The sequence below is a fragment of the Diceros bicornis genome, chromosome 28 (assembly GCF_020826845.1).
Source record: "Diceros bicornis minor isolate mBicDic1 chromosome 28, mDicBic1.mat.cur, whole genome shotgun sequence".
Classification (NCBI taxonomy): Eukaryota; Metazoa; Chordata; class Mammalia; order Perissodactyla; family Rhinocerotidae; genus Diceros; species Diceros bicornis.
In genome coordinates this window covers 22,349,034-22,374,205 of record NC_080767.1, presented here as the reverse complement: position 1 = coordinate 22,374,205, position 25,172 = coordinate 22,349,034, and the positions used below count along the sequence as shown (strand labels likewise).

The 25,172-nt window shown below is 55.7% G+C and overlaps 1 protein-coding gene across 1 annotated transcript in view; it reads right to left on the bottom strand.

Annotated features, from left to right (window-relative positions):
- COL27A1 (collagen type XXVII alpha 1 chain) overlaps positions 1 to 25,172 on the bottom strand; it is a 147,901-nt gene that overhangs the window by 65,413 nt on the left and 57,316 nt on the right. Inside the window, 10 exon segments of the mRNA XM_058523857.1 lie at positions 564 to 608; positions 2,215 to 2,268; positions 2,435 to 2,488; positions 5,328 to 5,381; positions 6,023 to 6,076; positions 7,322 to 7,375; positions 10,644 to 10,688; positions 11,406 to 11,459; positions 19,133 to 19,177; positions 21,647 to 21,700. Coding sequence (XP_058379840.1) covers positions 564 to 608; positions 2,215 to 2,268; positions 2,435 to 2,488; positions 5,328 to 5,381; positions 6,023 to 6,076; positions 7,322 to 7,375; positions 10,644 to 10,688; positions 11,406 to 11,459; positions 19,133 to 19,177; positions 21,647 to 21,700 — 513 coding nt within the window.

Sequence of the window (25,172 nt, the reverse complement as noted above, 5' to 3'; positions counted from 1 at the left end):
TTTTTTTTCCCCCCAAAGCCCCAGTAGATAGTTGTATGTCATAGTTGCACATCCTTTTAGTTGCTCGCCATCATTTTGAAGAGTGTCAAGAGGTCCTGAGACCAAAAAATTCATGAACTGCAGGTATACACAATCACTGGGATGGAGGGGATGAGAGACGAGACGAGAACCTTCCAGAAGGCAGCTTGGAGCAGTGCAGAGAACGCAGGATTAGGTTCCAGGCAGGGCACCCCCACTTCCTGGCTGTGAGAAATCGGGCTAAACCCCTCGCTCTTTGAGCCTCGATGCCTCGAATGAAACTAAGACAAGCGGTGCCTTTCTCATGGGAGAATCAAATGAATGAAAACAGAGGCAAAGCGCCAGCGCATAGTAGGTGGGCAAGGGCAGACGGTCAGTTTCCTGCCTCTTGTCTCTCTCCTCTGGGGTCTGTCCTGATCCCCTGTCTGGCTGGCCCAAGGCCTCACTGATGACTTCTCTCCGGGGCACCACCCAGATGTTACCCGCCTGCGCACAGCTGGCTCAGCGCCCACAGATTCCACCTCCCCCAGGCCAGCAACACTCACCTCCAAGCCAGGGGCCCCTGGCGGCCCCATGGGGCCCTCATCTCCCTAGAGTCGGGAGACACGAGAGAAGAAAAAAAGGAGAAAGTTAATCCAGCGGGAGTCTCGGCGAGTTTGACCTATAAGGAGGAAAAGGGAGGACAGAAGACAGCCCTCCTGGACCAAGAGAAACGGTGCACCCGGGCCCCCACCTGGCCCCACCCGGGGCCGAGGCGCCACCAGTCACGGCCTAGAGGACTTCTGTGTGAATGGGGTTCCCAGCGTCATCTGAATGTGACCAGCCCAGGGTCGTGGCAGTGCTAGGCAGGAGTCATATGCCATCATAGACTGTGGGAACAGAGCCCCAAACAGCAGCTCAAAGATATGGGCTCTATTCTGAGCTCTGCCATTTACACAGTGGCAGATGTTAGCCTCACTATGCCTCAGTTTCTCCATCTATAGAATGGTGCAGTGTGGAGAAGATCATCCTAAAGTATAAAGACTAGCGAGTTCCGGGAGGACAGCAAGTGATCTCTTATTTTTTTTTAAGCATCACTCAGGATGGGTGTGCACAGGGTCCAGTGGACGTGCGGTGAGTGAAGGGAGAGAGGAGGGCAAGAGAGAGGGAATAAACGGAGAATGAATGAATGTATGAGTGGATGAATGAATCAATACAGACGCGAGCAAGTGGCAGGCATACTGAGGGTGTTCTTGAGTGGTAATGCGAGTGTAGACAGAAGCATGTGGCTGGGGCCGTCTTTCCCTTCTCCCCTCCCTTCCCACTTCTGGCCCATGGAGACTCTTCAGACCTCCTACAGGCGCAGGCAGCCTCCAAATTGGCCCCTCTGGATGCCAGGCCTAACCAAGGGGCCCTCTCCAGCACTGCCCCCCAGCTTCCAGGAAAGCAGCCCCACGTGGCAGCTCCCCAAGCCAGCGCTGGGACCCCGCCAGACCCAGCACCAGCCTGAGAAGGCATCCGTGTCAGCCAGATGCCAGCCTGTGGTCGCGGCAAGTTTGGGCCTCCCGTACCCTCAGCGGGGCTGTGTGTCATGGCGGCCTGTGCCAAGGGGGGTGGTGGGAGACCTCACGCATGGGCAAAATCTGGGGCCAATAGAGACCTTGTCAATCCCCTTCTTCAGGCGTGAGTCAATAAGCAAATCTTTACTCTGCTACTTACTAGCTGTGCAAACCATGGATTCTCCGGGGATGCCCCAGGCAGCTCCCAGGAGCACACAAGTTAATTGCATGAGGTCTATGTCACGGGCTTTGGGCTCAAGCACACGTGGGTTCGAATCCTAGCCCTGCCTGCCACTAACCACGGGACCTGACACAGTCTCTTCTGAGTCTCGGGGCCTCACCTGTAAAATGGAGCTGACAACTCCTACCCTCCCATGACAACGCCCCGATACACTGCGCTACTGTGAGCAGGAGTGGTGGATGCGGCTCTGAGAGAGAGAACGCCAGGGCAATGGGGGTGCCGTGGAGGGCGGGAGTGACCCGCCAGCCAGGCCAGGGCAGAGAGGGCCCCTGGAAGGGTCAGGGGCAGGGTTGTAAGGGATGAACTGGAGGGCAAGCCTGAGGTGGCCTTGGATCTCAGCTCAGGCCTCCAGGACCCAGGACAGAGCAGGCCGGGGGCTGTGCAGAGACGGGCAGGGGCAGGGCCAGACAGTCTCACCTCAGGCCCCAGCTGCCCACGGGGTCCCGGCAGGCCTCGAGCTCCAGGCTTCCCCTGGTGAGAAGGGAACAAAAAGGATTTCAGAGGCGGCACCACCGTCTCCATCACAGGCTAGCAAGACTCCCCTTTACATCCGAGCCAGGCAGCCAGCCCTGGAGGCCTGTGGTTTCCGCAGAGCTGTCAGCTTCTTCAAGCGGAGCTACCCCGGGCAGGGACTCACCTTCATGCCTTCTGGGCCATTGTCCCCAGGGGGGCCAATGTCTCCGGGGAATCCCTGAGGGGAAGCAGAGAACAGGGGTCACCCGTGGGGACCAACCTGGGTTTCCATCCTACCCTGTGTGGGATGTGACCCAGGGAGGTCAGTTAACCACCCTGATCCTGCGATCCTCGGTTCCAGAACAGGGGTCTTGGTACCGACCTTACACCTCAGAGAGCTGCTGAGAAAATTAAGTGAGACAATGCGGGAAAGTACTCGGCACAGGAGCAAGCACACACAAGGTCTGGTCCTGGGCCGGGGGCAGCCATCTTCTGGCCCGAGAAGTCTCATCCTTTGACTGCAATGATCCTGCAGGCAGGATGACGTTCTGGGTTTGCTGTGACTTGGAAAGGGTTGAAAAGCGCTGCTCTAAGTAATCTCAGCTCCTCCTATCGGGAGCTGAAATCCCTCTCCAACCTGGCCAGGCGTGTGGGACTCTGCCCCACACCACCAAGGAGGGCTCACTGCTGCCAGACCAGGCCCAGTCCCGACGGATGATGTTGCAGTGGAAGCTTCCTCCTGACATGGAGCAGAACCCCATCCCTTCCCCCTCGTCAACCTCGTGCTGCCCCTCTGGGACCCACAAAGCACAGGGGGTCCCTCTTTCCACAGTGGTCTTTGCATATTTGGAGACTAGTTACCCCATTCCCAGAGGCCTGCCCTTCTCTGTCCCTTCAATAGCTTCTAGTCAGGGAGCCAGCGCCCCTTGGCCTGGCTGCCTGCCATGGTCCGTTTCCATTTTGGTGATCACCAGGACGCCCATGCTTCTCTGGGTGTAAACTGACCAGCACAGGCCAGTATGGGAACATCCCCTTCTTTGTTTTAGGGCTAATACCTCTGTTAATTCAGCCTAGAACTCCATTCACTTTCAGGGCAGCCCCACTACTCCTTCAGTTTCCTGCCAGCTAGAAAGCAAAGACTTTTTGCGTGAATCCCTGAGACCAAATGCCCCCTCCCCTCTTGCCTTCGTAAGTTGGCATTTTTTCCCCTCTTTTGATCTTTTGGTAACTCCCATTAAATTCCAGCTCAAACATCCTCTCACCCTTTTCACTGGCAAAGGCAAGAATGGTCCTGAATTTGGAGCTAACACAGGAAGCCAAAGACCCATGTCTTTTTCTTCAAAACGAGAGGTTCAAAATCCCATTTTGCCTCCAACTCGCTGTGTGACCACCGGAAAGTTCCTAGCCTCTCTGAGTCTCAGCTTCCTCAGCTGTAAAATGGTGACCATGACATCCACCTTACAGGGCTGTTCTGGGGCTTGAAGGGACCCACGGGAGCAAAGCGCTCCATCAGTGCCTGGCACCTGCTTAAGTGCTCAATAAAAATCTGCAGCCAAAACGATTCTGGGTCCCCTGTCCCGGGAAAACAAGTCTGCCCGGGGCGGGCCTGTCTCTAGGGAGAACTTGGTGGTCTGGATGCTGATCAGAATTCTGGTGCTCACACAGATGGGGCCCGCAGATGAAGGATAGATAATTCATGCTGGGGCCGGAGAGCAGGCCCTCCCATCTTCGGTCTCTGGGAAAGGAAGGAAAGAGCCAGAAGCCGCTGACATGCTCACTAGTAACTATCTTCAGCTGAGCAGAGCCGTCTTCTGGATACTACATCAGCCCATCCAAACAGAACACAGGCCTGGGAGAGGCAGCCCCCGGATCTGTCCAGGGACCCAGGAGGAAGCCACAGGGGATATTATTTGCCACAAGTAGCAGAGGGACCCTGAGGAAGCCACTTCCCTGCTCTGTGACTCACTCTCCTCATCTGTAAAATGGTGGGAATACCTCCTTCCCACGGTTGCGGTGGTGATTCAACAAGTTCTCATCCCGAAGACACAACACAGCTCCGGGCACGAGGTGGTGCCTACTAAGAGCACACATGCTTTCCACCCTCACTGGCCAGGCGGCTGGGGAACCCGGACTCTCAGAGAAGTCTTTTTCCACAGCAACCAGGGGAAGGGATCAGGACCATGAAGAGAGGCCAACGCCAGTTGTCTAAAGATAGGACTGTGTCACGGCCAAAGTCAACACAGCGGAGAGTCAGCACTTGTAGCTTTCAGGAAATACTCCCTCCTCCATCCGGGCGATACCAGGAGTCATCTTTGGAAGAGTCTGGAGAACCGGCAGAGCCAGACTTTTGTCTCTGAGACCTTGCAGATGAGCAAGGGCCCAGACTAGGGAGTTGGGGGTGGGTGGGGCTGGCTGATTCCCCCTGCAGGGCCTTGCCCAGGCACTGCTTACCCTGTTCTCCAGAGCTAGGCCCCATAATAGAGAGCGGAGGGCAAAATGCTCCACCAGCCGCCTCACTCCGCCGTACGTGGAGGCCGGTTGGTGGACATTTAGCAAACCTATGCTAATGACCACACGCATCAGACACTCAGGGTCCACTGACTGAGCTAGAATGATGATACTGATTGCTACATCCGTCCTTCACTATTTCTCATTCTCCATTCAAACACCAGAATTTTACATTTGCTCCATGCTTCTCACACCCGGGTGCTCTGAGCCCTGAACTTTTCCAGGGTGTTGGGATACGGGGAGCTCCTGTGAAGGGTCCAGGCAGTAGAGCTCAGAGGGTTTTCTTGATGTTTTTTCTGGAAACTGAAAAGGTGGCTACAAAGCTGGGAAGGGTCTCTGAGGCCAGTTTCTGTCCCACGGCCATTGAGAGGCCCCGGGGAAGCTGGGGTGGGGGACGCACAGAGGCAAAACAGGAAAAATGGTCAGTCTCAGAACGTCTATTCTCAGCCCCATCTCTCATTTGCTGTGTGATCTCAGGCAAGTGTCTCCCCATCTCTCGGCCTTGGTTTCCCAAGGACAATCCCCAGTCCTGGTTGCAGCCAGACACAGAGAAATAGGGCACTACATACCTCGGGGCCAGGGGGCCCAGGAAACCCAAGGGATCCTTTGTCTCCAACTTTGCCCTGTAGAGCAGAAGAGATTGCAGGGGAGATGGGGGTAAGTGAAGGCCCACCTTCCACCGACCCCTCATATTATCGCCCTGGCTGTGGGTGGTTGGAAAACTCAGAAGTATATGAATGCAATCTGCCTCGACAACTAGAAGGAGCTACTCTCAAACCCCGCCTCCTACACTTCCTAGCCACGGGATCCTGGGCAAGTCCCTTCACTTTGTAGAAAGAACCTCAGTTTCTCCATCTGTACAATGGGAGCAATAATAATTCTCTAACCCCTGGGGTGGTTGGCAGGCTTCGAAGAGATACAGTACAAGAAGGATCTGATACACAGTAACCTTCAACGAATAAATGACACACACTGCTATTATTAACATCATTAGTATTGTTCATAAGGCATAAGGAGCCCTGGATTCTCGCCAGAGCCCTGCCAGTGACGGAGGCCTGTCTATGATGCTCGGTGAGTGCCTGTCCCCTGGGCCTCAGTGTCCTCATCTGTAAAATGAGCCAATCTCCATTCCTGCCCTGCCCTGCTCGCCTCCCAGGGCTGCCGCAGGAGGAAATAAGGTCCGGGATGTGAAGGCACCCCCGGCCACATTCCATGACCAGTTGGAGAGTGTGAGGTTTGGGGGTCTCAGAGCCGAGGTACTCACCAGAGGCCCTGGCTTCCCCCGTGCGCCCGGGAACCCCGGCAATCCCTGGCTCCCCTGGAAAAGACCCAGAGCAGGCTGGGGTTAGTGGGGAACAGACGTGGGCAGAGGAATAGCTGCTCATCCTTGCCAGCCTGAGCCCTGGAGAACACTCCCCTAGGATGAGGGACGAGCTCCCCCTTCACTTTTCCTACTGGCAAGCTCCAGCTCGGCCCCAGGGATGCAAAGGTGAAACAGCAGCCCCTGTCCTCACCAGGTCACCCCGGAACCCAGGACTCCGGGGCTCCAAGCAGGCACTGAGCACCCTATGTGCCTGGAGAACTTGGGATACTGGGGCCCAGCAAGTTGAGCAGCCAGGCCTGCGAAGATGGCAACCCAGAGTCACCGAGGCTGGGTCAGGACAGGGCAGCCAGGAGGGAGGGAAGAGGAAAGGGAGCACTGGCCAACATCTGGGCCTCGTTGACTGGCTGGGTGAGGTCCAGACGGGGCCACGTGGTGCCAGACACAGGCACAGAGGAGCCGGCCTCGGCAGGCTGCCTCGGTTCGTCAGTCCATCAGTCAGGCCAGTTACTCACTCGCTCACTCAAACGTGTCCTAAATGCTCACTGTTCTGTGCAGGATGCTGAGCCAAGCCATGCCAGGGCAGTCTGGGGCCGCATCCCCACGGAACCCGCCGTCTGGCACAAGTCCTCATCAACCAGGGGAGAAAGGTGCTGTCACAGGTGAGGGACAGACAGGCCGCTCAGGCCACTCAGAAAGGCCGCTTCCCGAGCAGGTGGAGACAATGGCATCCGAGCAGGGTTTGCAAGATGGGGCAGGGTCGGGCCGAGCAGAGGCTGGGCGGAGGCTGCGCCAGGAGAGGCGGCGGCGTGTGCAAAGCTTGAGGGGCCGCGGGCAGTTCAGTGGAGTGGGAGCACAGGGCGGTAAGGGCGAGGGGCAGGAAAGTGTCAGACAGGCCTCCTCTCTGGGGTCCTGGGCGCCGGGGTGAGGAGCCAAGACTTCACTCTGGGAGCAGTGGGGAGTCATGGATGGTTTGTGAGCACAGAGCAGAGCTATGCATCAGAACCATTTTGCGGCAGTGAGGAAGACAGACTGGGAGACCAGAGGCTGGAGGCCTGGGAATAAGTCAAGAGGCCGTTGTAAAGTCCAAGGAAGAGATGATGAGAGGGTGGACCGAGGATGGAGAAGACAGGATTGTCTGAAAGGAAGCCATCTTGCAGGTGGTCCTGATCCATTATGGGCCCTGGGAAGGAAGCCAGGGCCAGAGAAGAGAAGGGCGGGGGATGAATCTGAGGCAATTACCTTGTCTCCTTGGAATCCGGTATCTCCCGACACACCTGGAACCCCTTGTTCACCCTAAATACACACCAGCAAAGAAGGTTACAATGGAGACCACGGTGGGTTCCAGAAGCCTCCCCACATCCAGACCCACTGGCAGGGTACAGCTTTGCCGAGGCTGTTCCCAAAATTGATCTGACCAGCAGCAGCCTTGTTAGAGAAAAGGGCAGCCCCTCCCCGGGGGAGCCTGGGTGGGGAAGGCAGGCCCTGGGGGGACCGAGCCGGTTCATCTGCAGATCTGCCTGTGGTTGTTCAGATGCCTGAAAACTCCACTAACAGAGCTAACCCGCCCCATGTCACTCGGCCTTCCAGCAGGACCGACACCTGCGGGTCAAAGGAACCGTGTCTTGATCTTTCTACCTCTTCATCGTCAACTGATGTCACCCAGGGGCGAAGGTAGCCTGTCCAGTGTCCCCACACCACTGTGGTTTCCGAGTGCTTACATCTGTTGCTTGATATTTTTCACCACCAGGCTGTGAGCTGTCACTTCTTCCTTCTGTGGGAGTTTCTATGCAATCTCGAAGCAATCTGCTTCAGGATCTGTTTCAAAGCAAGCTGCTTCGGTCTTCTTCTAATTAGCTGCTTTTAATCAGCGATAGCGTGAGAAACCAGATAGCCTGGCTTGTTAAGATTATGTGTAAACAGCGAGTTAACCGGCCTCGAGTCAGGTCTGAGTGTTCCTCTTCCAGGATGACGTATTGCACAGGGTTGGTGACACTGATTCTGGCTGGCAGAGGTCTCTTCTGCTCCCTCCCTGTTTTCAGCCACGTCCTGGTAAACAAGCTATCACGGAACCAGATCGGGGGAGGTTTCTCCTTAGAGCCGGAACCCCCTCGCGCAGCCCTCATCATTTCCAGCTTTCCATGGTGGACATTACCAACTGTCCGTTGGCCCCAGGACTTGCAAACATTCACAGCCCTGGGAGCAGTTGGAAAATGGGGAGAAAAACCCAGGAAGAATGGAGAATCTGAAAGAACCCACAGCATGCAGCTCAGGCCACGACCCAGCAGAATAACTTCCTTGGTAGAACAAAAGCCAGAATTAAAAAAAGAAAAATTTTTTTAAACTTACTTTGGTTTTTCCAATTTGGAAAATCCTGTATAACATCCCAGAGTTTTAGGAACCAAGAAACTTTTTTTTTTTTTTTAATGCCCGAGGGAGGAGTGAGGGAGTAAAAAAAAAAGATTAAAAGGCACCTAAGAAATCAGGACAATGGATTTGGAGAAAGCTGGTCTTGGAGCGGGAGTCTCCATTCCAGAATGCGCCTCCACACAGGGAGAGCCAGCCCAGTGGTTGTAAGTGGGACAGAGGCCAGGCTGGGTCATGGAAAATCTAGAATTCTAGGCAGGATGACCATAGAACATGAAGGGATGGTTCCGTCATCCCAGGGGAGGGCCCAGGAGATGGGGGGAATGGGGGGAGACTGATCTGAACCCCACTCCCCAGCCAAAGGGGCAGAAAAGAGATTTCTTTTTCTTTTCTTCATTTTTTAACTCCAGAAACTTATTTGATTTTCCTGAAAACTATGGGCAGGAAAATAATTTCCTCCTCCTCTTTTTTTTTTTCCAGAGCTTTCACATCTCGCAATGTCCCGGGCACCACCAGTCAGCATGCCAGTGAGTTCTCTGTAACACATTTATTTCCATGTTCCTGATGAAACAGTGAGCTGGAGGCCAGCTCTGCAAAGAGCCTATAAAAAGCTCGCTGCTTGCACTGCCATTTCCCTCCCTTCCTTTCTCCCTCGTCCATGACTTCAACATTTCCAGTGTGCTGATGGCTCAGACCTCAGGGTAAACAGGTAGCCGTGGGGAAGCCCTCGCCTCCATCAGGAAGCCCCTTCATCAGGAGAGGGAGGACCACGGAGGAGCAGGCTTAGCAGCCAGCAGGGCGGCGCCAGAGGGCGGAGCAGAGTGGGGGAGGCAGAGGGGCTGCAGCTGGAGGCTCGGGTGACAGTAGGAGACGGAAGAGGTGGAAACAGATGGAGAGAGGGTTGAGGTTAGTCCTGTACCCCTGGTTGCCAATGGATGGGGTGGGTAAGACAATCTGGGGACGCCCGTTTCAGCCCAGCAGTTCTAATTTTCTAAGAGTCCAACAGCCCGATAGATCATTGAATGTCCTTTGACGCATCGTCTGTTTCCCTGGCTGTGAAATGTAGGCACTGGCAGAGGTGACCTCCAAGGGTCTCAGCTGTGTCTTTCCGACCTCAGTTCTGCTTCGTGGTTGAGGTCCCTGGAGCCAGGGGCCTGGTTGAAATCCTGACACTAATTACCAGCGCGTGGGCTCGGGCAAGCTTCCTCTCTCATGGGGGCTGGAGGATGGGTGGGTTAATCCCCACAGAGCACTCAGATGGTACCCAGCACTGGCACCCGTCCTGATTCTCAGGTTTAGGAGGAGCGGAATCATCTGAAGACAGGTGCCGGAGGAGCCTGGCCACGGGAGCGGCTGAGTGGCTCTCATCCACTGAGGCTTATGGAAACTTGGTTGCTGCCCGAAACCCCTCCCACAGCCCCTCTGGGGTAGCTGGTTTGTCAAGAGACTGAGGGGGGGCAGGAAGACGGCCACAGGACAGACCACCAGGAGCACTGCCCCTCCCCCATATCTGTCACTCAGATGCTGTGTGGCCCAGGCCACCTGCTGCCCCACTCTGGGCCCCAGGGGCCCACCTACCCACCTCCAGCTCTGCTTTGGCCCAGGGTCAGACAGTGAGAGCTCAATAGCAGGGCTGTGCAGGACACATGGCAAGGGTGGCCTCCCCGTGGCAGCTGGGAGGAAAGTGGGTCGGGGGCTCAGGGGCCTGCCCTGGCTTTCCTGTTACATTTTCAGACCCAGCGCTCTCTGGGGTTGGGTTCCCAATTCCCCTGCAGGCGGTTTATGTGGATTTGTTTCCTCCTGTGCCTGGGCGAGGTCTCTGGGCCCGTCATCTCAGCATCGCTCCCTCCTCCATCCCCCACCCCCACCCTCTGGGTTATGCGGTTTCAGTCTCAAAACCCAGACACTGGCCTCAGCTCTGCTCTCCAAATTCAGACACCTGCCCCACCTTATCCCCCACCTGTGCCTCAACAGCCCCCTGTGCTCTACCCGCCGAGGTCTGCACGCCCCCAGAACCATCTGTCTGAGCCCCACCCAGAGTTACAAAGAAAAAGCTGGGGAGCACAGATTTAGGGGGCCAGAGGGGAGGCAGGAAGAGTGCAGGGGAGTGGACCTGGCGAGAAATCAGCAGCAGCGTCGAGGCGGAGGGGGGTTCGCATGCAGATAACACAGTGCAATAAGGGAGTATTCAGATCACCTTATCACCTTTCAGTCCGGGCTCCCCCATGTTCCCCATCAGTCCCTGCAAGACAAAGGCCGGGCCAGCCGTGAGAGAGGCTCGAAGCCCCCGGAGTCAGGAGCCCTGGCTTAAATCCACTGATTTGCTGCGAGACCCCATGCTAGATGCCTCAGCCCAGGGATCAATTTGCCTATCTGTACAAGGGGGCAGTGACCCCTGGCTCACAGGGCAATGGTGTGGACTGAAGGAGCATGAGAAGGGGCAGTTTGCTCGTGAACCACAGCACTCTGGACAAATCTGGGGAAAAGGGTGTTAATGGGGCGATGGGCTTAACGAGCAGTGTCATATGCGTGTTGGCCAAACGAGGTAGTCCCGGAGCGTGGTCCTGGCAGTCTTAGCCCATCTTTCTCCTGCACGCCCATCCCGCTCAGGGATGTACTGAGTTCATGGTTTGCCCACGAACTCAGTTTCTATGCCCCTGGTGATGACCCCACCGGATTTTCAGTGCCCGGAGGTCCAGAATCGTATCAGACTCATGCTCAGTTGGGGACTGCTGTCTAATAAAGATGTCTGGATAAATGACATACAGATTGGACCAGCTCTCAGGCCCGAGAAGAACCGAGCTCCTGACCTGCCAGCTTCCACTCCGGCACCCTTCTGAGTGTCCCCCCATCCTCCCCTCCCCCAACACTGCATCAGGGCACCCTTCCTTCTGGGCTGCAATGGGTCAGGGGGTGCCCGGCTGGGACGAGGACCAGAATAGGGGACGGCCCTGTTTACCTTCATGCCCTTGGGTCCTGGGTAGCCAATCGGACCCAACACTCCCATGTCGCCCTGGGAAGAGAAAGAGAAGAGGATGCTGTGAGAGGCGGCCCACAGGAGCTGGCCAGGGAGGGACGGTTCCCAAGGTCCGTCGGGCTGGGCTTCTGAGGACACAACCCCGCTGGACTGCTCCTGGAATTAGGAATGTTCCTTTTTCTGTTTACATCCACTGAAGCGCTGGGATAAATTTCACACAGGTCGTTTCTCAAGTTCATGTCTTGATTGCTGCCCCTCCCCCTCCACTTCTTTCCATCTCATATTAGAAATTAGATCTTTCTATTCCACATTAGACCCTTTACATCCCATACTAGCTAATGGACTCGGGGCATTTCATTTGATTTCTTTGGACCCCAATCTCCCTATCTATATAAAATAGGGTCAATGATCCCTCCCCCGAGAGCTACTATAAGCATTAAATAAGCATACACAGAGGCCTTGGCTCCTAGCTTAGCGAGGGGGAGGCGCTTTCTGCTTCCCAGAAGCTCGGCATCTCCTTGGGAGGGCAGCAAGGAAGGAGGGGGCTGTCAATCACAGACACCCCAGGGCTGGCAATGGGCCCAGTAGGACGGTAAGATCAGCTGGACAACAGTTTGGAGATGCAGCTTCAGATCTGATCAGCCTGTCAGGGTGGGGACAGCAGAGTTCTTAAACGCTGCAGAGCCAAGTTCCCTCCACAGGGCGCTCCGCGTTGAGGGCTCGGGAAAGGCCGGGAGGCAGCACCTCTGCATCCATTGGAGGCAGACCCTCAGTCTCATGTCCCCTCTGCTGCTCACTCATTGTGTGATTTGGGGGGCTAACCCTCCTGTGCCTCAGTTTCCCCATCTACCAAATGGGGATTAGCAATACTACGTACCTCCTAGAGCTGTGTCGAGGAGTAATGGACTTACAGGCGTAGAGTACTTGGCAGTCTCGGGAGGCGTTTTTGGTTGTTGCAACTGAAGAGGTGCTACTGGCCTCTGGGGGCTGGAGGCCAGGGATGCTGCTAACACCCTACAACGCACAGGCCAGCCCCCACAGCAAAGCATTATCGAGCTCAAGCTGTCAATAGTGCCAAGGTGAGAAATCCTGGTGTGGAGTGCGGAAGCGACTGGATTTTCTCTTTCCCTCAAATCTCCTCACTTCCTGTCCTCCCCTATCATACCGCTCTCAGCCACGGCCATAATGTGAAGCCCACGCCCAGAGAAAGGGAGCCCCTGAAAACACTCTCTCCTCTCCCTTTTCCATCCTCTGTGACTGATCCAAGTGTCTGGCTGCTGTGTGAGCTCAGTCAATGTGCTTGACCTCTCTGAGCCTGTTTCCCACGTCCCTGAGTCAGGCTCCATGGAGGCCCCCGGCAAGTGCTCTGAAGCACTGGAGGAACAAAGGCTGCCCCAGGTAGCCAGGCTCCAGGACGGGTTCCTGTCTGAGCTGCCTGGAGACGTCTCGGAGGGAGGCCGGGCAGACAACGAAAAATCACATTCCTGTCTGCCTCCGCAGAAGGGCCAAGGGGCCTGTGCAGTGGAATGCCCCCAAGGAGACAGACGGAGGGAAGGGCAGAGTTCACAGACGGCAGCGTGGCCTGGCTGAGGAGATGCCGATTCTCACCCTCAAACCCCACCCCAGCATGACTTAGACCAGCTGAGGTAGACACTGGAGGCTGGCCAGGGCCCTGCCATAGACCGGCTGTGTGGTCTTGGGCTAAACACGTCCCCTGTCTGGACCTCAGGATCCCCACCTGATTGGGTCAAACCAAGCCTTCCAGCTGAGCCTTCGCTAAGAATTTCTGCCTTCAGTTCCCATCAACTAATCTTCTCATTGAGAAAGTCTTGATTTAACAGGAAATGATAGTAATGCACAGAGCATCCACTGCTAGGCATTATGCTAAGACTTTACATGTCTCAAACCAATTATTCCTCACCACAGCCCTTAGAGATTCGATCTACTAGCCCCATTTACAGATGAGGAAACTGAGGCTCTGAGAGGTTAGGGCCTGAGCAAATCGCAGAGCTGGGCAGAGCTGGGATTCACACCAGGCAGCCCGTCTCCAGAGCTTCTAGGCAATTCTGAAGTAATCTTTGGAGAGAAAGGAGAGAAGAGAGGGAAGAAGCCAGGATCCCTGGCAGGGAGAGGCTGGAGTCGGAGGAGAAGCCAGCCCTTCGGAGAACCGCCTCCCTCTCGGCCGGCCACTCTGGCAGCGGCTCCTCTCCCCCTCTCTTTTCCTGGCTGCAGGGAGTGAGGGTGGCCCGCCCAGAGTTCCCCGTGGTGCTCAAACAAACAGAGCAGGCTCTGCCACTGCAGTCGGCTCCAACTGGGGCCCGCGCACGGGCAGGGGACCAGCCAGCAGCTCCAGGAACAGGCTCCAGAACAGGCTTGTTCTTCCCCGCTGCAGGCCTGAAGGCAGCTGGTTGTGTGGGGACCGAATCCCATACAGGCCTGTGTGGGGCCACGGGGGAAGCAGCAGCACTACACTCACCACCCTGCAGGCCTCTCCAAAGGGGTCTGTGCGGGGTGGGGGGCAGGGACCAGCATGGGCATCGAGCCCCAAGGGGCCGGGAATCCGTGGAAAGGGGCTCTGGCTGCAGGGCACCCGGGGAGAAGGTGGCGGCTCATTTAGGGCAAGTCTTCCCCATGTTGGCGGGACCCCCACACTGGGCTATAAAAGCATTTGGGGGAGGAACAGAGAAAATTCCAGGCCACCTTCCCCCAGGACAGCCAGCAGATTACCAGTCTGCTCCGCGCTAGACACCCTCGCGGGTGGCTTGGCCAAGCAACACACAGAATGTCGTGTCCCCACAAGAAAGAACAATGAGTAATGCCCTTGATTTGGATCCTGTTCCCACTTTTGCCTAAACTCCCAGACAGCGCTTTATACACTTTGCCCTTCATTTCACTGGCTCCACTGAAGAACACAAGCAACCACATCTGCCCCCATTGAAAAAGCTCCTACTGTGCGCCAGACACCAGGTGCGACACTTCCAAGTCTCATTAAATCCTCCTTGACGCTGTGCCAGGAGTGGTGTCGGCGGCTCGGGCACTCGCCAACTGCTCACGGTGAGCCCAGGTTGGGGGAGGTCAGCACCGTTATTAGCTTCGTTCCATTTTACAGATGAGAAAACCGAGGCTCAGAGGGAGGTGCAGCCACCTGCCCGAGATTAAGCACCGAGGAGGGGCCAGAGGCAGGACCAGAACCCAGGTCTGTCTGTCTGTCTGGCCCCACAGTCCATGCTCGCTGGCCCTGATTGACTGTTTACTCCAATAAAAGACTCAAGGATGCTTTTCATCATTGCTGTCACTAATAAGTGACAGTGTGTGAGGACAGGCTTCAGATTCAGACATGGGCGTGAGCTCCACTCCTCTGACAAGCCAGGGGGTTTTCCAGGGCCCCTAAAGAAAACCTGGGCACTTCCAGTGCCCACCCTTCAGGGCAGACTGTTTCCGACAGCCAGAGTGTTCTGCCCTGTGCTCACATTGTTAACGCCATTCGTCCTTCCGCCGCCCCTGCTGTCAGGTCTCAGCCTGACATGGGTTTTGCTCAAAGCCCTTTCCACGCCGATGATCATTTATGTGTGTGCTGACGTGGCTACCACCTGCCCCGTGGCCCAGAGGAGGCGCTCACGTGGCTTAATGCCTGGGTGGCTCCTGTGGTCTTAATCAGCACCATCTCTCACACAGAGCAGCCCCTGGCACCGCCCGTTCCGTTCCACGTTCTCATGCATCTGCTGTCTCCATCCAGCACAGAGTCGTGCTGAGCCGACGGGGTGGCGTGCTGCAGTCGTGAAGAGCATGAGCTGTGGACACACGCCCAGGTCCAGCTGATGGGCTGTGTGACCTTGGGCAGGTGCTTCAGCCTCTCTGAGCCTCGGTTTCCTCTACTGTGTGATGATAATCCCATTTCCTACCCTCAGAGGCTTGCTGTGATCATTAAATGCTTAGCACGGGGCCTGGTAAATGTCAGCGGGGTTCGTAACCTTGCTTTATAGACAAGGAGACCAAGCCAGACGATCATTTAGTGACAGAATATGCTGGATATGTCCACCATACCCCACAGAATATGTCCACTATACCCCACATGCTGGGCTTTGGCCAGATCACATACTCTTTGGGTCTCATTAAATGGAGGAGCCAAAATTCCTTCTGTGTCACTCAGAATGAAAAGGGCAGAAATCCTTTGTTGAGCAGCTTCTGGAATCAGGCACACACTTATTGAGGGCCAAAGGGTTTCCAGTACTCAAAGGGGGCTGTTTCGAGATAGTCTCACCTCAGAGGCTGCAGGGGGTCACGCAGACCTGGGTTGCAAGTGCCTAGCTGGTGACCTCGGGCCCCAGCCTCCCCATCTGGGTGACCAGGCTGCAGCTGCCCAGCCGCCTCCAGCATCTCAAGGCTCCCAGAGCCTAATGCATGTCAAGTGCACGCAGAGCAGACAGACGCTCCGTCAATGTTAGTCTGTCCCCTCATGCCCTTCCTCCCGGCTACAAGGACCCCAGGGGACAGGGGAAGTTTAGGCTTCACTCTGCATGCAAATTGCTCCAGCTGACTAGACAGAAGGCATTGAATAAATGTGAATCGCCGCTAAAATGATAATCAATATATGGAATTCCCATTTGCTCAGCTAAAAACCCACATCCTCTGGAAAACCATAGGTGACTCATAATCCCTTTTCCTCTTTAACTCCCGGGTAGAAAATTCCTTTCCTCTCCAACTTTCAGGGAGGCAAATTCTTCCCCAGGCACAGAAGCTGCTGTTCCCAAAAATCCAGGGCTGCAGTGGCTGTCTGGGGCGGCAGAGGGCACTGGCTTGGGAGCAGTCGTGACTTGAGGGCTCAGGGCCAGCCCTGTGACTCCCCCACGCACAAGGAGATAGGGAATGTCACCTTGGCAGCAAAGGGAATTTCAAAACGGCGGGAAGCGAGGCTGAAAGTGGCCAGACAAAGACACAGGGCAAGAGAAAAGCACAAGGAGAAACGGATCCACTCTTCAGACAAGGGCATCGCGGCAGGGCGCAGGCTTCAAGAAATGCAGGAAAGCCCGGGGCTCACCCCCAGCTCAGGCCCTTCAGAAGGCAAGCAGGGAGAGGAGTGCCCTGGACCAGGGGTTAAGAGACACGGCCTCTGATCAAGCCTCCATCCTCTCCCGCCGTCTGTGTGATCTTGCCCAAGGGCCTCAGTTTTCCCATCTGCCAAATGGAATTCTCCTAAGAGATATTGTGAATAGGGTTGCCAGACTGAGCAAATAAAAATACAGGATGCCAAGTTCAAATCTGAATGTCAGATAAACAACGAATGATATTTTAGTAGAAATGTGTTCTAAATATTGCATCCAACATTCAAATTTCACTGGGCATTTTGTGTTTTATCTGGCCACCCCCAGTGTGGAAAGCAAAAGGGAGTATAGGTGTGAAGGGCTTTGCAAAGAGTCAGGAGCACCGAGGGCTGTGATGGATAGTCTGAGTCTCCAGAATCCGCGTGTATTCGGCCATGCGATATTCTCAGCTCTCTCAGGACCCAACCTAGCGGACGCCGAGACAATGACAAATAAGAACATGCGCCAAGGATGACAGCCAGGATATGTAAACATCGCTTCAGAAAAGCTCTAGGGACTGGCAGCATTTAGCCTGAAGAAGGAGCTTGGGAAGAACAGACAACAACCATCTTTACATCTCAAACATCCTCTCCCAGGGCCAGGGAGACGACTTGGGCTTAATCCACAGGAAAACCTTGCACAATGAGAGCACTGTGAAAACGGACTGGGCTCCCACGGGAGGGAGCCTCCAACACCAGGGTGTTCACATTGGAATTTAACGACCATATGACCAAGATGCTCCAGACAGGACTCTGGCTGAGCCTAGAGGAGGCTGGACCAGAAGACTTCGGAAGTCCCCAGGAACTCAGCTCTCTAACTCTCATTGCAGATATTTCTTTTTCCAAAACATCTAGGTCAGTGCCTGGTGCCAAAGAAGGTGCTTGGCAAGGGACATCAGCGATGACAAATGTGTGACTCATGTTGCCACTTCCTCATCCCGAGCCAAGGCAGACATCACTAATCAATTGCAGCACCCTCTTCTGCTAAGTTCCAATGTGACTTTGAAATCTTTCTCAGTGTAGCCACCTAGACAGCTGCTACCAAGCACAACGTATCTTACGTGTGTCTGTGAAATCATCATCATCATCATCATCACCAACAACCACTGTTATTATAACTAGCACTTCCTGAGTACTTACTATGCACTAGGCACTTTATACATACTAACACTTTAAATCCTCACAACCATCCTCCAAGTTAGGTACTAATATAATCCCCACTTACAGATGGAGAAATTAAGGCAGAGGGGAGTTTAGAAATTTGCTCAGAATTGTGATTAAATGAGTGGTACCAGGCATCTGATTCCAGGAGCCGCCCTCTTAGCCACTGGACCAGACTGGACTGTGTGTGTCGTGGTCCTAACAAGAGTGGGCACAATGACCCCATTTTATAGAGAGGGCCCGGGAGGCTCAGGGAAGTGAGGCCATAACAGAGACCACAGAGCCAGAAGAAGGAGAGGCCAGGATTGGGACGCGGGTTGATCTGACCCTCCACCCCACTCCACCCTGCTCCTGCTCCATCCACCTGAGCAGGAGCAGATAGTCCCCGGGGGCCTCTGGGCTCTCTCCTCTCCCCAGGGCCTTCTCCAGCCTCCCACTAACAGAATTTCTCGGAACGGTTGCTGGAGTGGCCAAAGCTGGAGGCCCATTTGTCAACCTAGGGAACAGTCTCCCTGTGTCCCTCCATGGCCCCCAGACTCAAACCCCATGAGGAATGACCCAAGGACAGAGCAGAGGGGGCACCAGGCCCTCGGGAAAGCTCCTAGAGTCATTTCCCAGGCTCGGACCTCTCATTGGCCCTTGGGGCTGGGCCCAAGCTCAAGGCTCACCCTCTGAAGGCCCAGTAGGGGCCCTGGTTTTTGACGAACAGAGCCACTCCACACGGCCTACCCCAATCCAGATGGAGTCAGAGATCAGACTGCCTCCCACCTCCCAGCGTACAAGCCTCTCTCATCCCGGGCACGTCAGGAGGTAATAACAATAATTAATATAATGATATTTTCCAGAGTGCTAGACTCTGTGCCAAGGACTGTAAATGCAACGCCTCATTTAATCCTCACAACCACCCCAAGAGCATTCTAATACCATCCCTGTCTTACAGATGGGTAACTAAGGCTCAGAGAGGGTAAGTGACTTGGCGCAGGTCACACAGCCAGGATGTGGCAGAGCTGTGACTTGAACTCAGGTGGTCTGGCTCCAAAGTCAGTGCTTTGAAGAGAAGGATGGAGAAAATCGCCCAGCGTGGCCCAGAGCCTCAGCAACTCTGCCGGGCACTTTCTTCCTCTGGACCTGAAGCACCTCCCCTGTCAAATGGGCACGCTATCACCTGCCAGGACCTCCTTGCAGAGTGACAGACAGGCAGCAGATGTGAAAGGACAGTGGCAGCCTCATGCCCCAAGTGCCCATCCGCATTTAACCAATGAAGAAGGGGCTCAGAGAGGGTAGGTGATCCACCTGAGGCCACACAGCAGGGCTTTCCTCCCTCAGCTCCCTCCCCAGACTGGTCTGTCCTGCTCCCCCAGCTCCTCCTGGGGTTTGGTGAGAGAGGGGCCTTTTCAGCAGGACCTGTCACCTGCTCCCCATACCCTGCCCCCCGGCTCTCCCCCTCCCCAGGCACCTGTGTACTTACAATGAGGCCGGGCACTCCCGGGGGCCCTGGCAGGCCCAGTTCTCCCTGCAAACAGAGAGATCACAGCGTTACTTGCCCTGTCTCCCTCCAGGACCACTCCGTCCACGCCCTCCTCCACGCCGGCACCTGGTGGAATCCTTGAGAGCTGACCACTCCCTGTCCCCGACCAGGGACTCTCCTGATCCCGGCCTGCAGTTTGGACGAGACCCTCCCCACTCTGCCGTCTGTAGCAGGGGAGGCTGGGTTTCCACATCCAGTATCCTCCAACTGTCCGTGAGAACGGATGAGGGAGTCCCAAGCTTGGTAAGAAAGACGTGCAGGGAGCTTGACCAGGAAGATCTCAGTCTCCATTGATAGACGGAGAAACTGAGGCTTGAGGGGTTAAGGGATTTGCCCAAGGTCGAGCGCAAGGAAATAACACAGTGGGGTGGGCTCCAAGCTGAGAGCCACCAGGCCGGCCTCCCTCCCTCTCTCAGCCAGGAGATGCTCGGGGCCTTCAGAACCCCCCTCCACCAGAAGGAGGCTCTCAGGTTTCTGCCTCCCAGGGCCTCTGAGATGCTGGAGAGAGCTCTTGCTGGGAGTCAGGAGACGTGGTCGTGTGTGGCAGGGGGCGAGTTTCCGTCTCCTCATCTCTAAAAATGGAACTTCAATCCCAGAAAAGACAGGTAGAGGGGTTTGGGTCAAGTTCAAAACACAAAGGCATGAATAAAAACAGGGCCCTAGCGGGGGCTGGCCCAGTAACATAGAGGTTAAGTGCACACGCTCCACTGCGGCGGCCCAGGGTTCGTGGGTCTGGATCCCGGGCACACACTGACGCACTGCTTGTCAGGCCATGCTGTGGCAGCGTCCCATATAAAGTGGAGGAAGATGGGCATGGATGTCAGCCCAGCTCAGCAAAAAGAGGAGGATTGGCAACAGAGGTTAGCTCAGGGCAAGTCTTCCTCATTCACACACACGAAAAAAACAGGTGCCTAGCAATGGTGATTATCAACAAGAATTGCCCACGTCCTACAGGGGGTTCATCTTCCTTCATCTGTGCAATCCCAGGGCTGCCCAGATGGGTGGCTGTCATTACTACAGCCACCAAGAAAGGGTGGAGGTGAGAAGCAGCCTTGGGAGGCTCAGGGAGGGGAAGCGACTTGTCCAAGGTCACTCAGCAACTTTGTGGCAGAGCTGGGACCACACATCAGGTCCCGTTTCTGCTCTTGTAGGCCATGAGTATACAGACACCCCTGCCCCTCCCCAAGGGGACTTCCAGGGTGACATCACGTATTATAATGGTTGATCCAGAACTGGTCTGCTGAAGGAAAGGCCCTGATTTCTCCCCTTTATCCTTTGCCGGCTCTTCCCTCTACCTGGAATGTCCCTCACCCTTCTCCTCATCCCAATTCCAATGTCATCGTCCCCAGGAGTCTTCCCTGCTCCTCTCTCCCTCCTCCACAGCCCTGGGACCTCTTCGATCCCGCCATCTCACTCTGCCTTGTGTGACGGGCTAGGGAGACAGCCGTGAGCTCCTGGAGGGCAGGAAACGTACCTGGTTATTAATTCCTATGTATAACCACTCCGTCCAGCGCACGCGTGTCATGGACCAAACACTTCCCTGCCCCTACCTCATTTCATACACACAACTGCGCCGCATTCCGATCCCCCGATTTACAGATAAGGAAACTGAGATTCAGAGAGGTGAACTGATTTGTCCAGGCTTCCACGCCTGGCAAGCAGTGCTCCAAGATTCGAACCCAGGGCTTCAGCCTCCAGTGGAGCCCAGGGGTCAGCCCCGCCTGGGTCAGCCCCAGGGAGCATTTGCGGAATTGAAATTAGCACATAATCAGGGACCGATTATGGATCCAGCAGCCGCCTCCGCAGAGGGCACAGCTGGGCACAGCTGCTCAGGCAGGGAGCCCCAAGGAGAGATGGGGACATGGCTGGTGTCCCAGAGAGCTCTGGACGGGGTCTGCACCCCCGAGCGGAGAACAAGCTTCCTCTTCCGCCACGGCCTGGGCCTGGGACAGGAAGGGCAAGGCGGGCTCAGCTCCCCAGGGCAGGCTGACCTGGCCCCTTGATGGGCCTCCGACTATTTACAAACACTGTAAACACGCCTGTGCTGGAGATTTCTGTCCCACTCAGCTCTTCTCTCCATGCAGGCCTGCAGACCATCTGCTCCCCAGGCCAGTGCCCTCCCATCAACATTTCGCATGCTATGTAAGATGGCAGCAGCCCTGGCTTCCCCAGTGGGGAGTGACTTATGGATCTTGTGAAGTCTTTGGGGATGGGGCACAGCCTGGGGCTTTGGGAACAGGGGTTTAGTGGGCTGGAGGGCTCTCTTAGGGGGCCACAGGGCATCCACAGCAGACAGGAGCCTGGGGTTCAGAGAGGGCATGCTATTTGCCCAAGGGCACTCAGCTAAGAGGTGGCAGGGCTGGGATTTGACCCACATCTGTCTGGGCCCAAAGCTTGGGTTCCTGAAACCTGCAGTGTTTGCTCTCAATCTCTCCAAAAACTTAAAATACTTACGGGGTTTCCGTCCAGTCCAGGAGGGCCTCTTTCCCCAAAGTCTCCGGGAAACCCCTGAGGGCATGAGAGAGAAGAAACATCTGCAGATTAGTGTCTATACCTGCGGGGTGGCCTTGATCCAACCCCAGGGGGGACACAAGGACACGTCCATGCAGGCTCACTCCTTGACTCCGGGACCTGGGCAGGCAGTGGGGTCCCGGGTCCCCCCGTGCCCTCAACAAACACCCCACATAAAGAACTTCTCAAGGACTGGCTACTGCGGCGGGGCCCACGGCCAGGGAGGCCTCTTCTTCTCTGCTCAGAGTCTCTGAAAAGGATCTGGTACCCGGTTTCCCAGCATGGAAACGCCAACCCCCCAATCTGACAGCTGGTCCCAGTGGAGTGTGGGGTCAGGAAGATGGCCTAGGCTCAGACAGGTCGCTGACTTGCTGAGAGTTTTAAGAGTATCCTTTTCCGCGGCCGGCCCGGTGGCGTAGCGGTTATGTGCGCGCTCCGCTGCTGGCAGCCCGGGTTCGGATCCCGGGCGCGCACCGACGCACCGCTTGTCAAGCCATGCTGTGGCGGCGTCCCATATAAAGTGGAGGAAGATGGGCATGGATGTTAGCCCAGGGCCAGTCTTCCTCAGCAAAAAGAGGAGGAATCGCATGGATGTTAGCTCAGGGCTATCTTCCTCACACACACAAAAAAAAGAGTATCCTTTTCCCCCATGGGCCCCAGTTTCCCCACTGGTCAAAGAAGGGAGGGCGTCTGAGGCATCTTCCAGCTCAGACTTTCTATGGTTGTGACATGCTCTTCCAAAGCCACCCTGTAGAGTCACAATCGCCATTTTACAGAGACAGAAAGTGAGGCTCTGAAAGGGTGAGAGTCAAGGTCACACAAGGTCACGCCACTAGTGACCACCAGCACCGCGGCCACAGGTGAGTCTCAGCAGCTCGCAGCGAGGCCAGGCCACCGGTCTGGCCCTCTCACCTCTCCTTGACCCCATTCCAGACTCTCTGGGGAGACAGGCAGCTGGAAAAACATCAGCTGTGGGGATGCCTCGGGGGCCGGGGGAGGGGGAGACGACTCCATCCTACTTCAAAAGGAAAAGAAAGTCCTCGAGCTTGGAATTTGGGGAAACCTGTTCTCCTCCCCTCCTTGAATTCAAATCATTGTTTTTCCAGGGAAATTTAATAAAAAACAAGCACATTTTTTTCTGACCAAGTGGAGGCCTGAGCTGTTCAAACAGTAACGATTCCACATGGAAGATAACAGTGTTTCTGGTTTCTGACGCTAGCGGGGGAATCCAGTGAGGAGATTAAACTGAAAAACAAAACCCAAACCAATTACGAAGTCTATACTGGCTGAGCAGAGACCTTGAAATGCATGTGCGTCCAGGCCTGTAGCCTTGCCCTGGCCTGCAACGCTTTGTTGCTGATGGTGCCGTCAAGGGGATTCCGACTCCTAGCTGCCCTGTGGACAGCAGAGCGGAACCCTGCCCAGTCTTTCTGTGCCCTCCTCTCACCTTCTGGCGCTGTATCAGACGATGCTCTGCTGCTGTTCACAGGGTTTTCAACGCTAATTTTTCGGACCTTCTTCCAAAGGCCCTTCTTCCTCATCTGTCCTAGTCTGGAATCTCCACTGAAACCTGTCCACCACGGGTGACCCTGCCGGTACTTGAAATCCTGGTGGCACAGCTTTCAGCATCACAACAACACGCAGCCACCGCAGTATGACAACGGCACACAAGTGGTGTGGTTCCCTGACCAGGAAACAAACCCCGGGCCGCAGCGGTAACACAGCACCGAATCTTAACCACCAGAGCACCAGGACAATCCTACTCCCCTCAAATCCGTCCTCTGTGGAAGCCCTCTTGGAGGAGAAGGGCAGAGGTTGACACTGACCCTATAGGAGGTGTGGCATCATCCAGACGCCCAAAGGAGGAGATGAGGACATATTCTGGTCACGCGTCGCTTAGCGACGGGGATGTGTTCTGAGAAATCATTAGGCGATTTCGTCATTGTGCGAACATCACAGAGTGTCCTTACACACACCTAGGCGGTACAGCCTACTACACACCTAGGCTGTCTGTATTAATCTGATGGGACCACCGTCACATACGCCTCTGTCTTTGACCAAAATGTCGTTGTGTGGCGCACGACTATAAAGAGATCCGGACCAAGCTGGGCAACTTCACTTGCCTTTGGCAACCATCCTTGAGGGGAAGGTTGTGTCATGCGACAGATGGGGAAATTGAGGCTCAGAGAGGAATGTCACTTGGCCAAAGCCCCAAAGCAAGTGTGTGGCACAGCTGAGTCCAGGTCCCACCTCTCTGGACTCTGCCAAGTTCGTATGAGCTGTGCACGGGCAACTCTGGCCTGCAGAAGCTGCTCGACTGTGCGCCCGACTGGTTTCAGAGTGTGGAAGAGGAGTGTGTGTGTGTGTGTGTGTGCGTGTGCGTGTGTGCATGCACATGTGCGCACGCACAGGCCCACCCCTAAATCACGTCTTTGTCGGGGTACATCTGACCCTATCTAAGATTCCTCTTCCCACGTCCTTGGGGTCTCCCCTGGCAGACTCCAGCCTCCCCCGAGTCCAGCCCCCCTGTGTCCTGCCGTAAGGTGGATCCCTCTCACCTCCTGGGACAGGAGACACCACAGGCCGGGCTGTGGTCGGGGGAGCCTTCTGAAGGCGTTGAGTTCCCGTCTCTGCCTTTGGAGGTTGGGGTTGGGGGCCTGGCGGGAGAGGAAGACAATCCCTCTCAGGGGACAAAGGGGATGCTGTCCAGCTGAGCATCTGGCCGACGCCACATGGCCCACAAGGGGCAGGACTCAGGAAGTCTGTACTCTGCTCTCCAAGTCCGGTGTCTAGAGACAGCCCGAGACTCGCCCTGGCTCGCCTCCAGGCTGGCTGTGTGACCTTAGGCAGACCCTCATTTGACCCTCTGTCCAGGCTGGGAGGGGGGGCTGATGTCTAAGAAGCCTTTCAGCTTGGCCCAAGATGAGCCACCCTAGGCCCCTCTTCCCCTAGGCGCAGGAACGCCACTCAGCCTGGGGCAAAATGGAGACCTTGACAGTATCCCCCAGGATATCCACACCCAGCAGCCACCAGGCAGGTCTCGAACCCATGGGCCTGCACTCAGAGGCCGCTCCAGGCTGGCTCAAGGATACCTCTCAGACCAGCGCCTGGGCCAGCTTCCCCCACGAGGCTTTGGAACCAGGGTGACCCAATACCAGTCCTGGCTCCACCACCCGCCGGCCTCTCTGAGCCTCAGTTTTCTCTGCTGTACAGTGGGGAGTACCGAGAGGATGAACTGAGGGGTCACATGGAGGGCGAGCCCTTGCTGGCCCCTGGAGGCAGCAGGAGTGTCAGGGCATGTCTCTGAGGTATAAGCAAGGGAAAGACTGTCAGAATGGTCAAATCCCAAAGAGAGGCACTTCTGCAGACAAAATGTGGCCCATGTATAGCCGTAGGTGATGATGTGGGATATAACAATGACAGCAACAGCAGACTCTAACAGCCCAACGACACGGGTCCCATTCTTGGC